At 39.5% G+C, this 17,988-nt stretch overlaps 1 protein-coding gene across 2 annotated transcripts in view; it reads left to right on the top strand.

Moving 5' to 3' along the window:
- anapc1 (anaphase promoting complex subunit 1) overlaps nt 1-17,988 on the top strand; it is a 260,906-nt gene that overhangs the window by 161,356 nt on the left and 81,562 nt on the right. For both annotated transcript variants that reach the window (XM_039748373.1, XM_039748374.1), the window contains exons 29-31: nt 2,001-2,235; nt 2,816-2,907; nt 3,380-3,514. In XM_039748373.1, coding sequence (XP_039604307.1) covers nt 2,001-2,235; nt 2,816-2,907; nt 3,380-3,514 — 462 coding nt within the window. The remainder of the gene's footprint in view (nt 1-2,000; nt 2,236-2,815; nt 2,908-3,379; nt 3,515-17,988) is intronic.

The following is a 17,988-nucleotide window of genomic DNA, read 5'->3' on the forward strand; positions in this document are numbered from 1 at the left end:
ACAATGAGATTAAAGCAACAAAATATTCAAGGACATAAGTCTAGGTTTCTTTGCATTTTTTTGAGCAGACAGCAGTAAAAAGGTGCCACCAACCTCTGAGGTAGTCTTGTTGATAGCCTACAGCCTGTAGTGTATTAAGCCGTAAATACATGACACACACTCTTGCTTATATTTTTTTTTATGTATGGCTGATTAAAAAAAAACCTAAAAGGCAATAAGTTACAAACTGAAACATCTCTTGTGTTATTAAAAGAAAACACCCTTACTAGCAAAGAGTGATAGCAGGTAAAGTCAGGCATCATTTTGCCAACTGGCAACTTTGGTTACGTCTTTACAAAAATAAGGAACTAAAACATTTTCATGTATTATATAGTGTAAACTGCAAAAAAAAATCACATTAAAAAGACACATACAATGAAAAAAAATTTTATGTTACCAAAATATTGAAAAGTAAGTAGCAATATAGAGCTGAACAACAAAATTAAATATCTGTTCCTTTAACACTAGAATTACCAGAGCCTACGAAAAAACCCGTAAATCTGGCCCACCTTAAATCCCTTTGCACTTCTTCATCAGTGTCTTTTGTCTTTTAAATGTGTCGATAAGCCCAAGCAAGCCTGCTATACCATCCCCCCACCGCCTCAGAATGGACAAGAAGTTCTCCCAGTTCCTGCCTTGATCATCTAGGACTGAGCATCCTAGAATTTGTAAGGGGAAATAATTTCATGTATGTTCTGTTGTCTACAACGATCTATGTAAACACATCGTTAAAACAAACGTTTTTCATGTTTCAATAATAATTGACAAAATGTACACATGAACTGTATAATGTATGAAGGCTGATGGCCAAATATCACATAAACACTTTCATAAAAGGTACAATTGCAATACGACAGCTTCCGTGGTGCAGCAGTTAGAACTGCCGACTTACAATACAGAGGTCGTAAATTCGAAACCAGCTCCCCTGCAAATTTACCGTTTTGAATAGTGTTGCAATGTACACACTTCTCTCTGTGCTTTGATTACTATTACACTGAAGGGGCTGAGGGAAGCGGCCTTAGAACAGAAACTTGTCGATGTTGCATCCTCATTTGCTTTATCCATTGCCTTTTCTTGTAAGAAGTGATGACAAAGTTCCTCACCAAGGTGAGCCATGACCACTCTAGTTTTCTCAGTGGCCCCCTTGCATTGATTGCCGCCAAGTCAAATGTGTTATAGCACAAGCAACCGGCCACCTGCTCACACCTAGTAAGCTCATCCCTTTTGGTGCATGACGTCAACGTAGCACCGGGCAAAAAAGAAAGGGACAAATATATGTGACAATTTGAGGAAATCATTCTATGACCTGAATAGCAAATATCATTGCACTAATGCAATATTAACTGAAAACGAACAGCGTCAGATCGGGTGTGAATTTATACTGGCGCTGTTAGTTAGAGTCAGATCAGGAGGGGGGGGTGAGGGAGAGCGTGAACGTGACTGAGAGAATAAAACTGAACAAAAAGCAAACTTTTACAAATACCATAAATTTTCAGATGTAAATGAAGCTGAAGCTGCAGATATATCAAAGTAATGTTTTTTAACAATATGCATCCTGTTAGTTGTAGTTATCAGTATTTCTACAGTATACAATATAAAAAACTGGTCTGATATACCGATATCCATAACCTGTCTCACTTCAACTTTTAATCCTTTAGCAATGTCTAAATCCAGCATATGTCCTCCCTTATCTGTGCAGTGGTTGACGTGTTGACACAGAGTTGCAAAAACAGTTCAGTATACTACAGTTTTTCTCAACCTATCTGGTGCCGTGACCCACTTTTTCCCCATATTACTGTCTGCAAGCCACTGGAGAGGAAGGGATTGGGTCCCCCTCAGTGAATCCAGCATGTCTGTCTAAATTTCTCCCAGTATATAATAGCACATTTTGGAGACTTCTAATATAGAGTATAGTCTTTAACTATTTGGCTTTTTATGTGAATAATCTTTTTTTTTTTCAGGGTAATGAGATGACCAGTATTGGATTACTGCTTGGTGTTTCTGCTGCAAAGTTAGGCACCATGGACATGTCAATCACTAGACTTTTGAGTATTCATATTCCTGCATTGCTACCACCTACTTCAACAGAATTAGACGTACCTCATAATGTTCAAGTGGCATCTGTTGTGGGACTTGGCTTGGTTTATCAAGGAACAGGTCATAGACACAACGCAGAAGTTCTTTTGGCAGAAATAGGTTGGTTAAATTTTGAATTCTTTTAAAATAATATGATGTTCCTGTAACCTAAGTAATTGACTTATTGTTTATTTCATAGTGTTTATTATGATGAGACTTTATTATTGAAAATAAGTATCTACTGGTATTTTTGAAATATAAAAAGTACAGTGCAATTAAGATTCTTATTTCTTTCTTTTTTTTTTTTTTTTTGCTGAATCATTTGTCTCAGTTGTACGCCGCAGGTGAAAACATGAAAACTGAAGTAACTTCAAAAATATCACACTTATAAACATTAAGATACAACTTAGAATATGCAGCAGCTGTAAATCCAGCCAATATCAACAGAAATTTATTACTACTACTTCGAGTTTTGTAAAATAAATCAGTTGTGACTATTGCTTTAAGAAAATAAAATGTCAAATTTAAACAAAGAGAAAATACATTTTAATACAGCATAAAGGGAATGGCTTATATAATTGTCTAAGGATCTAAGGCCTTATATATTTGTAACTTGTGACCAAAGTAACATTAAATTATTGTTGAAAATAAAAATTAAATTGATATTATTTGTAACCATCTTCTAAAATATTTATTCTAGGTCGTCCTCCAGGTCCTGAAATGGAGTACTGCACCGACAGGGAGTCATACTCTCTGGCAGCTGGTTTAGCTCTTGGTATGGTTTGCTTGGGGGTAAGTTTAAAATGTTTTTTGTTTAAATTAGCTGCCTACCTTGCTGTTATATGAAAAACTCTTTGGTCATCAAGTTTTTGCAGTCCTCAATGAGATGTATTTAAATGCAATGATATGATCCAATTAGTGTTAAAACTTATTTGCACAACAAGTACATTCACTCAATACTGCACTGCAGTAATCATGTATTGTATTTTCTGGCTGCTAAATGTCAGTAATTTGTGTTGCAGCTGAAAAGACTTTACATTCAAAATGTATTCTTTGTGCATTCTTTTTGAGTATTAGCATATTTTTCAATTGAAAGTGTAATGTTAAATTCGGTAGATAAGTAAACAAACTTCCATTTTGATGTGTTTAATTTATGTTTTGTTGAATAGAAGGCATTTGGGTATAGTTTATTATGTAAATGCAGTTCACCAATGTGGACATAAATCTAGAATTTACTGTGGGGTTTTTTTGGTATCCATTTTAGCATGGCAGCAACTTGATTGGTATGTCTGATCTGAATGTACCCGAACAACTATATCAGTATATGGTAGGAGGACACAGACGCTCTCAGACTGGCATCAACAGGGAAAAACATAAATCGCCAAGTTACCAAATAAAGGTGAGGAATATTTATTGTTTATTATTTTTTAATTGTTAAAATACTGTTAGTTATGTCTGTGTTATGCTATTACAGTATACATTATATAGCAGTTAAAACGATGTAGCTCATGCAGTTTATGAAATGAAAAACATACCACACTCAAAATGCTAAATTACCGAGTTTTAATATTAATTATCAATACTGTAGATTTGTTGTATAGCCATTTTCCAAACTTGGTGCAAATTCATATTACAATATCTTATGTACTGAAAACTACTTACATTATGAAAGTACATTTAAAAGGGCATAATCTGTGGACTACATTAACAGCAAAAGCACCAACACAGTACTGCAAATCTGTTTCCTTTTGGAAATTAAGAAGGAAATAATTTTCTTACCTTATTATGATCTACTTAATGTTAATGTATATGCATTATCTACTTAATGTCAATGAGTATGCACTTATAGGAAACATACCCTGGTAGTAGAATGCTGTTGGGTGTAAATCCTTCAATTCCTCAGTTTCAAATTCTGATCATTATGCAGCGTCAATATGAAATAATCAATCAAATCAAAATCTTTATTGTCACTCTAGCAATGAGACATTGTACAACGAAATTTTAGGTTGAATTTTCCAGTGCAAAAATAAAATAAAAAAACACAATTACTCAAGTTAAAACTAAAATAAAAAAGGAATAAAATAAGTACCAAAATAGTCCATAACAGTAGAACAATGTTTTCCACTCATACATACATCATATTGCACTTGTCCCTTAGCCAATGTTGACTTAGAGCTGTATTGTACACATGAGAATGTCCATCCATCCATCCATTTTCCAACCCGCTGAATCTGAACACAGAGTCACGGGGTTCTGCTGGAGCCAATCCCAGCCAACACAGGGCACAAGGCAGGAACCAATCCTGGGTAGGGTGCTAACCCACCGCATGACACACACCAAGCACACCCTAGGGCCAATTTAGAATCGCCAATCCACCTAACCTGCATGTCTTTGGATTGTGGGAGGAAACCAGAGTGCCCGGAGGAAACCCACGCAGACACCGGGAGAACATGCAAACTCCACGCAGGGAGGACCCGGGAAGCAAACCCGGGTCTCCTAACTGCAAGGCAGCAGCGCTACCACTACGCCAACGTACCGCACATGAGAATGTATTGTATTGTAAACATGAAGGTGCACTAGGTTAAATTGACCACTTAGCAGCATTTAGCATGGTGATGGCTGAAGGATAGAAACTGTTTCTCTGTCTATTTGTCTTAGTCTTTAAGGATCTGAAACGTCTGCCTGAAGGCACGCTTTCAAACAATGCATGTCCTGGGTGTGATGGGTCCTGAAGAATTTTCTTGACGTTCCTGAGGCAACAGGAACTATGCAGTTCTTCTGGTGAGGGGAGAGGACAGCCGACTGTCCTCTGGGCGACCTTAATGACCCTGTGGAGCTCTTCTGTGCTAATATGCAGCTGGAGAACCACGCACAGAGACAGTAGACCTGGATGCTCTCTACTGTGCAGTGGTAAAAGGACACCAGCAGTTTCTCAGGGATGTTGTTCTTCCTGAGCACCCTCAGGAAGTAGTCTCTTTTGGCCCTTCTTCACTGCCTCTGCAGTGTGTGTTCCCCAGGTCAAGTCCTCCCTAATTGTGACTCCCAAGAAGCGGAAGTCTGAGACCCTCTCCACACAGTCCTATTGATGATGAGTGGCTGGATGTTGTCTGCCTTCTTCCTGAAGTCCACAATGAGCTCATTGGTTATATTAAGTAGCAAGCTGTTATTCCTGTACCACGTTTCCAGCCGCTCCACTTCATCCCTGTAGGCGGACTCATCTCCCCCAGAGATGAGCCCTACTGCCGTGGTATCATCAGCGAACTTAACAATGGTATTACTGTAGTGGGCAGGAATGCAATCATGGGTGTAGAGTGTTATAGAGCATGGGGCTCAGCACACAGCCCAGTGGGGAAGCCAGTGCAAAGGCTGATGGATGTGGAGAAGTAGGGGGCCCACTCTAACCCTCTGAGTGCGATCACTCAGGAAATCCTTGATCTAAATGCAGGTGGACTGTGGAAGTCCTATGTCTGACATTTTGTCACCAGTCTGTGGGGTAAGATGGTATTAAAGGCAGAGCTGAAGTCTATGAAGAGCAGTCGTGCGTAGCTCCCCTGCTGCTCCAGATGGGACAGAACAACATGAACAACAGTGGCCAGAGCATCCTCCGTAGACCTTTTTACTCTGTAGGCAAACTGGTGCAGATCAAGCTTGGGAAGAATGAATGACATGATGTGGTTCCTGATGAGCTTCTCGAAGCACTTCATAACCACAGGGGTCAGTGCAACTGGCCTGTAGTCATTATGAGTGGTGATGGTCTGTTTCTTGGCCAGAGGCACTATGACAGAGGATTTCAGGCAGGATGGCACAGTGGACTGAGATAGAGACTGATCGAATATGCTGGTGAAGTCCCCACCCAGTTGGTCTGCACAGTCTTTCAGCATGCGTCCTGAGATGCCGTCAGTTCCAGCTGCCTTCTGTGGGTTGACAGCCCACAGCGTGCGTTTCACCTCGTGCTCCCCCACTGCGAAGATGTGGTCTGGCTGCCTCTGGTGGATCCACTTCAAACCGGGCAAATTAGTGGTTCAGTTCCTCAGCCAGCGATAAATCACCTCCCACAGCTCCGGGACTGGTCCAGTAGTTGGTCATATGCTGGACACCCATCCACTCTTGCCTGCCATTGTTGCTATCCAGGTGTTCCTTGATTTTTCCTTCTATAGTCTGACTTGGCCTCTCGGATGCCCCTCTTTAGGCTGGCATGGTTTGTGCTGTAGAGGACCTTGTCACCAGACCTGAAGGCAGTGTTCCTCTCTTTCAGCAGCCTCCGGACTTCCCTGGTCATCCAGGGCTTCTGATTGGGGTAGACCCGGATACGTTTATCCACTGTGACAGTGTTTGCACAGTTCTTAATATAACACAGTACATTCTATAAATAAACAATTCAAGGTCTGGGTGTTCAAAGATGTCCCAGTTGGTCCTACTGAAACAGTCCTGCAGCTGCTGAGGAGCTCCATCTGGCCAAATTTTTAACTGTTGTGCTGTTAGGGACAGTTTTCCTGAGTGGGATGTATGCCAGAATTAAAAACAGTGACGTGTGGTCAGAGTGGCCCAGGTAGGGTAGCGGTGTAGCCCTGTTTAACACTAGAATTACCAGAGCCTACGAAAAAACTCCTAATTCCGTCCCACCTTAAACTGCTTCTTAAATCCCTTCACACCTCTCCGCCAGCGTCCTTTGTCTTCTAAATGTGCTGATAAAGAGAAGCTTGGAGCAGCCGGCTATTCCATCCCCACCAATTTAGAACGTGCGAACTTCAGCTTGATTGAGTATCTGGGAGTGAAGTGGAGTTTTAGAGTGGAAATAATAGATCATTATTTGGAACACACGCATTTCATGTCTGTTCCGTTTCTACAGTAATCTGTGTCAACACATTGTTAAAACAGAAACGTTTTTTATATTCTAGTAGTAGATGACAAAATGTAGGCATAAACTATATAGTGTATGAAGCCTGAAGTCCAAATAGCAAAGAAACATTTTCACAAGAATAACACAATTGCGCTTTTATTCAAAAATATAACTGCAGAAACAAAAAGCTGCCTTAACATGTGACATTGACAGCAGTTTACTGTAACTACCTCTGTGGTTCAATAGACTCAGCCCCCGCTTGGGAAACAAGAGGTCACGAGTTCGATCCTGTGCCCTTCCGTTTTGAGAAGTAAACTGCTCTTAGTCTTACTGTTTTAGAATAAAAACATACATTTGATTTCAGTCTGTAACTGCCGGTGCAATTTATGATCCTTGTAAAGGTTAGCTTTTTTTTTTTTTTAATTCACTTTTCATTCTCTCAGTTGCGTTCAGAATCAATCCATACAACCCCATCTGACACGGCTGTTTTCACTAAAGATGTGCTATAGCTCTGCAGTGTACCACGATGCATACTAACGTCCCCTACCCCCCCCACCCCCCGGGTTCTGACACACAAGCGCTGGCGAAGCTGCCTTCTTCGTATCTCACCGTCACTTGCTTTTCTTTTTATTGAGTGTTTCTGCCAGTCCCTGCATGTTGCTGTATGCTGTTTCTTTTGTACTCCAGGACATGCAGAGGAAAGAATGGTAAAGACCAGTAACCGGCTATATGCAATCATCAGACACTCCCCATCTGCCCGTGTCGTTCAAACACAGGAACATGTATTGGTGTAAAAGTATAACAAAAGTGCACTTTTATTCAAGTGCACTTTTTCCATCGCCTTTTCCTGTAAAAAGCAATGTACACACTTCTCTCTATGCTGTGGTTTCTATTACACACCTGAAAGAAAGAGACAATACATGTGAAAATATCCAGCATACAGCAACATGCTGGGACTGGCAGGAACACTCAATAAAACTGAATAAAAAGAAAATCAAGTGACGGTGAGATACGAAGAAGGCAGCTTCGCCAGCGTCTGTGTGTCAGAACCGGGTGGGGGGGCGTTAGTATGCATCGTGGTACAGCGCAGAGCTATAGCGCGTCTGTATTCTGTTTCTTTTGTACTCCAGGGCATGCAGAGGAGAGAATAGTAAAGAGCAGTAAGTTCGGCTATATGCAATCATCAGACACTCCCCACCTGCCCGTTGTTTTGCTATACTTTTCAATACTTTTTATATTGCTCAAACGGGCATGCTCAAAAAATACACGTGTAATGCCATGAAAAGTGCACGCAGACACTTCATTTCGCAAACAAAACAAGTGCACTTTTATTCAAAACTACCTGTATAACCGAAGAAAAAAGAAAGCAAGTTACAGTAGGCGATTGATACGACAGCTTGCATGGTGCAATGCTAAGAAGTGCTGATTTTCATTCCGTGCTATATAAAATCATCACATTCAAATATTAACAGTTCCCACACACCCAAGGACCGTCCTTCCTACATTTACGACACGTGTACTTGTTGCCGTGTACACACCTCTCTGTGCTATGGTTTCTATCACACTGAATGAGCACCTGACACTGTACTTTCTTCCCTGGGGGAAGGTCCCGCATCAGAGAATTTCCAGTTCCTGCATAAATTCACACCCGATCTGACGCTGGGTTGACGTTAGTATGCATCGTGGTACACTGCAGAGCTATAGCGCGTCTTTACTGAAAACAGCCGTGTCAGATGGGGTTGTATGGATTGATTCTGAATGCGACTGAGAGAATGAAAAGTGAATTAAAAAAAAGCTAACCTTTACAAGGATCATAAATTGCACCGGCTGTTACAGACTGAAATCAAATGTATGCTTTTATTCTAAAACAGTAAGACTAAGAGCAATTTACTTCTCAAAACGGAAGGGCGCAGGATCGAACTCGTGACCTCTTGATTCCCAAGCGGTGGCTGAGTCTATTGAACCACGGAGGCAGTTACAATAAACTACTGTCAATGTCGCATGTTAAGGCTGCTTTTTGTTTTTGCAGTTATATTTTTGAATAAAAGGGCAATTGTGTTATTCTTGTGAAAATGTTTCTTTGCTATTTGGACTTCAGGCTTCATACATTATATAGTTTATGCCTACATTTTGTCATCTACTACTAGAATATAAAAAAACCTTTCTGTTTTAACAATGTGTTGACACAGATTACTGTAGAAACGGAACAGACATGAAATGCGTGTGTTCCAAATAACGATCTATTATTTCCACTCTAAAACTCCACTTCACTCCCAGATACTCAATCAAGGCATAAGCTGAGAGAAGTTCGTGCACGTTCTAAATTGGTGGGGGGATGGAATAGCCGGCTGCTCCAAGCTTCTCTTTATCAGCACATTTAGAAGACAAAGGGCGCTGGCGGAGAGGTGTGAAGGGATTTAAGGTGGGACGGAATTACGAGTTTTTTCGTAGGCTCTGGTAATTCTAGTGTTAACATTTGTGTAGACTTTACCCAATTTGTTAGCTCCTCTGGTGGCACACTTGACACTTATTCTTACTATTTTATAATAAAAACATACATTTGATTTCAGTCTGTAACAGCCGGTGTAAATGTATGATACTCGTAAAGGTTAGCTTTGTTTTTTTTTAAATAAGTAAATAACATTCGATCTGGCTTTTATGAAAGTAACATGATGAAAAGCCAAGCAAAATGACCCCTTTTATTGGCTAACTAAAAAGATTACAATATGCAAACTTTCGATGCAACTAAGGCCCCTTCTTCAGGCAAGATGCAAGTAACATATAAATGTTAATGTTTTGGGCACATGCAACTTCCAGATCTAAACACTAGCGTGGAAGACTCTATAGCTACAGGTGGAAGCTGCCGTTACTGTGCTTTTTATATAAGAGCCAGATCAAATGTTATTTACTTATTTACCTTGGTTTATTTACTTACTTTGTACTTCCTACAGCCTAAAGTCACAAGTAGAGTGCAGAGCTATAGCACGTCTTTATGTGAAAACAGCAGTGTCAGATGGGGGATAAAATTGTGAACGAGGCTGAGAGAATAGAACTGAATAAAAAAAAAAAACACACACAAAGCTAACCTTTACAAGTACAGTGGAACCTCGAGATACGAGTTTAATTCATTCCAGCACTGAGCTTGTATAGCGAATTTCTCGTATCTAGAACAGGCTTTCCCATTGAAAATAATGGAAATCCAGTTAATCCGTTCCGCACCCCCAAAAATATCAACATAAAAATCAATTTTCCTAACAAATAACACTGATAAATAATATATACAAGTGGAACCTCGGTTTGCAAGTAACTTGGTTTATGAGTGTTTTGCAAGACGAGCTAAATTTTTAAATTAATTTTGACTTGATTAAACGAGCGATGTCTTGCAATACAAGTAGTATGGATACACTTTGTCTGCTGAGCGTCATGTGAGCATAACTGAGCTGATGGTTCTTCTCTCTCTTGCGCATCTCTCTCTCCTTATCTCGCTCGCTGGCGCACGTGTCTCTCTCTTTCCTTATCTCTCTCGCTGGCGCACGTGTCTCTCTCTTTCCTTATCTCTCTCGCTTGCTTCTCTGTCTCTCCTTATCTCTCTCGCTCGCGCCTCTCTCTCTCTCTCCTCTTGAGGGCAATCGTCTCCTATTCTCCGTCTGCATGTCCGCGATATTTTTGGATACGCTTATACAGCGAAACAGTGAAATCACAAGCGCACAAACACGTAGATCCTCACGCTACAGGAGAAAAAGGAACACTGAGTGAGCCTGCGGGCTTGTAACATCAGCATGAGTGAATCCCCGAGTCGAGGCGGATCGGGAAACGCGTCACGCATAACCACAGCCTGGCTCATTGCTCGTATTTAGATCCGAATTTTTCACTCATACTTTCCTCTTATCTTGAATTTCTCGTATACAGAGGTGATCGTATCTAGAGGTTCCACTGTATCATACATTTACACCGGCTGGTACAGACTGAAATCAAATGTATGTTTTTATTCTAAAATAGTAAGAATAAGAGCAGTTCACTTCTCAAAACGGGATCGAACCCATGAAGTTTTGATTACCAGTCAACAATTGATACCGTTGCGCCACCGAAGCTGTCATAATAAATGCATGTCAATGTTGCACCCTAAGCTCCTTTAAAAACTTATCACAGTTCTTTTGCATACTTTTGCATTCTTGCTTGCTTCCACCTCTCCAGGTAATCCCAGACAGCCTCAATGATCTTGGAATCATAGATTTGTAGATGCCATAACATCAGTTTCAGAAATTCTTGTTGTCCTTTTTGCTGAGGAAAGTTCTTCGAAAATTATGCCATGTGTTGTTGAAGTGGAGATGGATAAGACAACTCCCTGATAATACTGTGTGGTGGATAACAATATGTGTGTATTTCTTAGCATTGAGGAATCCATTAAAACTAGAATCCTTGGAAGCCTATGAAAAAAGTTTTAATTCCAGGCCACCTAAAATTCCCTCGCACCTCGTCAGCAGCGTCTTTGTTTTGCAAATGTGTCAGTCAGCACAAGCAGTATGTTATCGTCTGTCTACCCCTTACACTTGTCAGGTTCGTTACTGGATTGCTCTACTCCTAATAATAACATCCACATATATTGATATACAAATACACTCAGACCCAAACCACCACAGTACCCTATGAATGACACACACACACAGCTGGTTGACTTCTAGCACTTTAAACCATACAAGTGCTACAAGAATAACATAACTTGTCACTATCTTAGCACTTCAAGAGACTTTCTTTCGTCATGAACAACATACAGTGCTTATATATATATTGCAGACCTAAATACTAGGAATATATATAAACATACAAAGGCTCAACATCTTTAATTATACACCATTTATCAACCAAAGGTGTCTTACTTTATGTACTGTTCCCTACTATTGGATAAAGCTCTGACCCTCAGCCTTAATAAAACTCACAGCCCAGAGAGTATGGCAAACCTCTGGCTGCTCAAGGTGCTCATATCACCCTGGCCATCGGACCTTACTCTTATTCTATGTTAATTAATGTTGACTTATGTTTATCTTTTATTGTGTCTTCTATTTCTCTATTCATTTTGTAAAGCACTTTGAGCTACATTTTTTTTGTATGAATATGTGCTATATAAATAAATGTTGATTGATTGATTGATCATAAAAAAAAAACCTATTACTTCAATCACTCTGCATATAAAGACAAAGTATAGAAAGATGAAAACAAGTTAATATTTATTAAAGAACAATAATAAGTAATAGAAAATAAGATTGGTAATAAAGTCTGGATAAATAGTCTTTAAAAAAGCTTGCTGAAAGGAATTAGTGATGTCAAGGATGAATGTTCCAGGGCAGTGTTTGTTTTAGCAATCGGTGTTCATGAAAATGGCGTTAACTGACGACTGGATGAAAAGTGGTCACACGTGTCTTTGTTTTTTCTCTACTGACGTCACTCTTCCATCGTCACTGTTTCTCTTCTGACATTGCATTCAGACGAGGCTTATTTATCATAAAATTTCACAACACATGATTGTTTACTGCACCTGATTGGCTGGCTGTCAGTATAAATAGAAAATATAGAGAATAATTTACAGATTTTATCCTCCATAACAAGCAGCCTGCTATCCCATTCCCCACTGACACAGCTGAAGTTCTCCCAGCTGAAGTCTCTTTTCTGGGTGTGAGGTGCCTGGAGTTGTATAAGGTAAATAATACAGTATATCGTTATTCGGAATACATACAGTACATTTCTTGTGTGTTCCGTGTCTACAACAAAATGTTGGATGACAGGAAATGTGAGGGAAGAAATGTTGAACACACAACTAAAACAATTTATTTTTCATGTTATAGTAAAAATTAATTAAATGTTGACGTAAAATGTATGATATGTGAAGATTGAAGTTCAAATATCAAATACTTTCACAAAAGGTATAACAAAACAAGTGTACCTTTATTGAAGAATATAACCAAAGAAAAATAAATTATTCAATTTACATGTTGCTGTCAGCATGTAAAAACCAAAGTCCATTTATAAACTGCATGGGTGACTTAGAGGTCCCCAAATTTTCCATTTTGAGTAGTGAGCTGCTATTATTACTATCATATCATAAAAACATACATTTGATTTGAGTCTATAACACCAGTTTTACATTTTTGCTACCTGTAAAAGTTAGGATAAAACTGAATAATGGACATTAAGACTGTGGTCATAAAGCTATTTCTGGACAAATGTAGAACCGTAACAAGTGACACCTTCTTCATGTCTCTTTCGCTGGCTAATAAACTGCTGCACTGCAACACAACTCTGCTTGGCACCATTAAATGGGATGGGAATTTCAGTACACATGCAATTCCCCACGCTAGTGTTTAGATCTGGCAGTATTATGCTGACAGTGTATGCGGCCAAAATGAAGTTTGTCTGCATTCCCAAGACAATGCACCGTAACGTGGAGAATGTGTTTTTTTTTTTTCCCTTCGATCTTGTCCAATGTTCAAATGACATAGTGTTTTCAAATAATTGCATTTTCATTCATGGAAGTTTGTGTACGTGCATGAGAGAGGCAGAGACAGAGTGGTTACTGAATATAAAATAAACACTTTCGCAAAGGTATAACGGAACAGGTGCACTTTTATACAAGAATAAAACTGAATTAAAATAAATTGGAATTACAAGATACCAAGAAGACATGGTTCACCAGCATTTGTGTGTCTACTTATATCCCTTCAGCGATATCTTTTACAACTAGCAAAACTTTACACTGGCTGTTACCTACTCAAAGCAAATGTATGTTTTATTATAGAATAGTAATAATAATTGCAGCTCATTGCTCATAATGGTAGATGCAGGGAAGACCTGGGATCAAATACGCAACCTCTTGATTAAGAAGCAGCTGTTCTTACCTCTACACTAACCACTCAATTGATATTTGAACTTCAGTTTTTACATATTGACAGCAACATGTAAATTGAATGATTTCTTTTTACTTTGGTTATATTCTTGAACTAGCAAAATACCCGCGCTTCACAGCGGAGAAGTAGTGTGTTAAAGAAGTTATGAAAAAGAAAAGGAAACATTTTTAAAAAAAGTAACATGATTTTTAATGTAATTGTTTTGTCACTGTTATGAGTGTTGCTGTCATATATATATATATATATATATATATATATATATATATATATATATACACAGACACACACACATATAAACATATATATATACACATATATACACACACACATATACATATACGCATACATACAGACACATATATATACATATATTTACATATGCACACATATATATATACATATCCACATATATATATACATATACATAGAACTATATATATATATATATATATATATATATATATATATATATATATATATATATATATATATATATATATATATATATATATATATATATATATATATATATATATGTATATATATATAAACTGCTCAAAAAATTAAAGGAACACTTTGAAAACACATCAGATCTCAATGGGAAAAGAAATTCTCCTGGATATCTATACTGATATAGACTGGGTAATGTGTTAGGAACGAAAGGATGCCACATCGTTTGATGGAAATGAAAATGATCAACCTACAGAGCCCTGAATTCAAAGACGCCCCAAAAATCAGAGTGAAAAAATTACGTGGCAGGCTAGTCCATTTTGCCAAAATTTAATTGCAGCAACTCAAAATAGTATGCAGCACTTTGTATGGCCCCTGTGTTCTTGTATACATGCCTGACAACATCGCGGTGCATGCTTCTAATGAGATGACAGATGGTGTTGTGGGGGATCTCCTCCCAGATCTGGACCAGGGCATCACTGAGCTCCTGGACAGTCTGAGGTGCAACCTGGTGGCATTGGATAGACCAAAACATAATGTCCCAGAGGTGTTCAATTGGATTTAGGTCAGGAAAGTGTGGTGGCCAGTCAATGGTATCAATTCCTTCATCCTCCAGGAACTGCCTGCATACTCTCACCACATGAGGCCAGGAATTGTCGTGCACCAGGAGCCACTGTACCAGCATAGGGTCTGATAATGGGTCCAAGGATTTCATCCTGATACCTAATGGTAGCCAAGGTGCCTTGGTCAAGCCTGTAGCGGTCTGTGTGACCCTCCATGGATATGCCTCCCCAGACAATCATTAACCCACCACCAAACTGCTCATGCTGAATGATGTTACAGGCAGCATAATGTTCTCCATGGCTTCTCCAGACCCTTTCACTTCTGTCACGTGCTCAGGGTGAACCTGCTCTCATCTGTAAAAAGCACAGGGCACCAGTGGTGCATCTGCCAATTCTGGTATTCTATGGCGAATGCCAATCGAGCTGCATGCTGCTGGGCAGTGAGCTCAGGACCCATTAGAGGACATGGGGCCCTTGGGTCACCCTCATGAAGTCTTTCTGGTTGTTTGGTCAGAGACATTCACACCAGTGGCCTGCTGGAGGTCATTTTGTAGGGCTCTGGCAGTGCTCATACTGTTCCTCCTTGCCCAAAGGAGCATATACTGGTCCTGCTGATGGGTTATGGACCTTCTATGGCCCTCTCCAGCTCTCCTAGAGTAACTGCTTGTCTCCTAGAATCTCCTCCATACCCTTGAGACTGTGCAGGGAGACACAGCAAACCTTCTGGCAATGACACGTATTGATGTGCCATCCTGGAGAAGTTGGACTACCTGTGCAACCTCTGCAGGGTCCAGGTATCGCCTCATGCTACCAGTAGTGACACTGACTGTAGCCAAATGCAAAACTAGTGAAGAAACGGTCAGAAAAGATGAGGAGGGAAAAATGTCAGTGGCCTCCACCTGTTAAACCATTCCTGTTTTGGGGGTCATCTCATTGTTGCCCCTCTTGTGCATCTGTTGTTAATTTCATTAACACCACAGCAGTTGAAACTGATTAACAACCCCCTCTGCTACTTAACTGACCAGATTAATATCCCATAAGTTTCATTGACTTTATGCTATACTCTGATTAAAACGTGTTCCTTTAATTCTTTTGAGCAGTGTATATATATATATATATATATATATATATATATATATATATATATATATATACTGTATATAGCAAAATCCCTGTGCTTCACATCAACGAAGCACTGCTTTTAAATTTTTATTAAAAAGAAAAGAAAACCTTTTTAAACTGAGGGAAAATATACCAATAACTATCTGTTAAAAATCTCTTTGTATACCACGTTGTCAGTTCAGCACTCCGGTTGTAATATAACTAAGCTGTGCACTTGGATTACTCTTGAGAATGCAACGTATAGTTGTCCAGGAGAAAAGTAATGTTGCCTCAAATCAATGGCAACCTTTTGTAGGGTCTATCCCTGAGACTTATTAATTGTCATCGCGAAGCAGAGCCTTACTGGAAATTGGAGGCATTTGAATTGAAATGGGAGATCAGAGGGTATAACGGTGATGTGAGGAATACATTCAGAGTGTGACACTCTGCTGTTTTTTTGTGTAGCTGCCTTCACACAGCTTCTCCGCTGCTTTATAAACGAACGCCATATAAGCCCGTCGTTTCTCCTTGCTTCGCGATTCTGTACTGTTTTATTGTTCGTTTATTACTTTTGTTATAGTTATTGTGTACCTATTTGAGACTTACTTTACTGTTCAGGTACCCATTTCCTTTTTTTCCTATTTAATCTGCGGCTTTTATGCTATTTTTTGTTTGTTTATTACGATTATAGATATTTATTGATTCCCTTCTTTAGCTGACTGCCTGCTCATGTAAGACGCTCCGCTGTTTTTTTGTGAAGTAGCCTTTACACAGCTTCTCCGCTGTTTTATAAATGAACGACATATAAGGCCATCCTTTTTCTTTGCTTCGCCAAGGAAGCTGCCTTTTTATTTAATCCACGGGTTCTCCGCTGTTTTATTGTTCGTTTATTACGATTGGTATAGTTCTCTTTATATAGCTCGTTGTCAGTTCAGCACTCCAGTTGTAATATGACGAAGCTGCGTGAGCTCACTCTTGAGAATGCAACTTATAGTTGTCCAGGAGAAAAGCAATCTTCCCTGAAATCAATGGCAACCTTTTGTAGGTTCTGTCCCTGAGACTTATTACTTGTCATCGCGAAGCAGAGCCATGCTGGAAATTGGAGGCATTTGAATTGAAATGGGAGATCAGAGGGTATAACGGGGATGCGAGGAATACATTGAGTGTGGAGAAACTCTAGAGACAGCGTGTGTATTAACTTGTGGATTTTTCTGTAAGTATTTGGTGGCAGCGTGACGAAGTTGCTTCCGCAAGACCGCGTTAGCTGTGTAGCTCAGCTCGGAGCATATCCTTTTCCTGCCTTGTCAATTGTGTAATGCATTTCTTGAGCAGGTTTGATGCATGGAAGTGATCACTCGTACTGCGTTCAGTCAGTTCACGTGAGCTGCTCTCTTGTGTGATGTTGCGATGTCCATGGCTTTAATTAATGTTAGCTAAGACCCAGCACTTAAAAGTTTCTCGCTACAGCAATTGTAAGTCCGTTACAAAGTGATCCAAAGTGTCGTTTATACCTCGTGTCTTCTAATTAAACTTGTATCTCGCAAATAAAGTATTCGACGAAGGCATGACAAACGGCAGCAGTAGCGTGTCTATAAACTTCATTTAAACTTCCAGTTTACACAGTGCTTTGTCTCCGCAGTTGCTGCACTTCTGAATAAACTTGTATGCGTTTTTTCTCAGCGCTCTTTGGAGCTCTTCCTTGTTTTCTATATACTGCGTTCACAGTCAGTTCACGTGATTACGTGGGAGGCGTGATGATACAACACCCAACTCTGCATATGGAGAAAAATAGGTTCCAGTTATGACCATTACTCGTAGAATTTCGAAATGAAACCTGCCCAACTTTTGTAAGTAAGCTGTAAGGAATGAGCCTGTCAAATTTCAGCCTTCTACCTACACGGGAAGTTGGAGAATTAGTGATGAGTGAGTGAGTCAGTGAGGGCTTTGCCTTTTATTAATATAGACTAGCAAAATACCCGCGCTTCGCAGCGGTGGAGTACCGCCTTAAAATTTTTATTAA

Source organism: Polypterus senegalus, chromosome 3, assembly GCF_016835505.1.
Source record: "Polypterus senegalus isolate Bchr_013 chromosome 3, ASM1683550v1, whole genome shotgun sequence".
Classification (NCBI taxonomy): Eukaryota; Metazoa; Chordata; class Cladistia; order Polypteriformes; family Polypteridae; genus Polypterus; species Polypterus senegalus.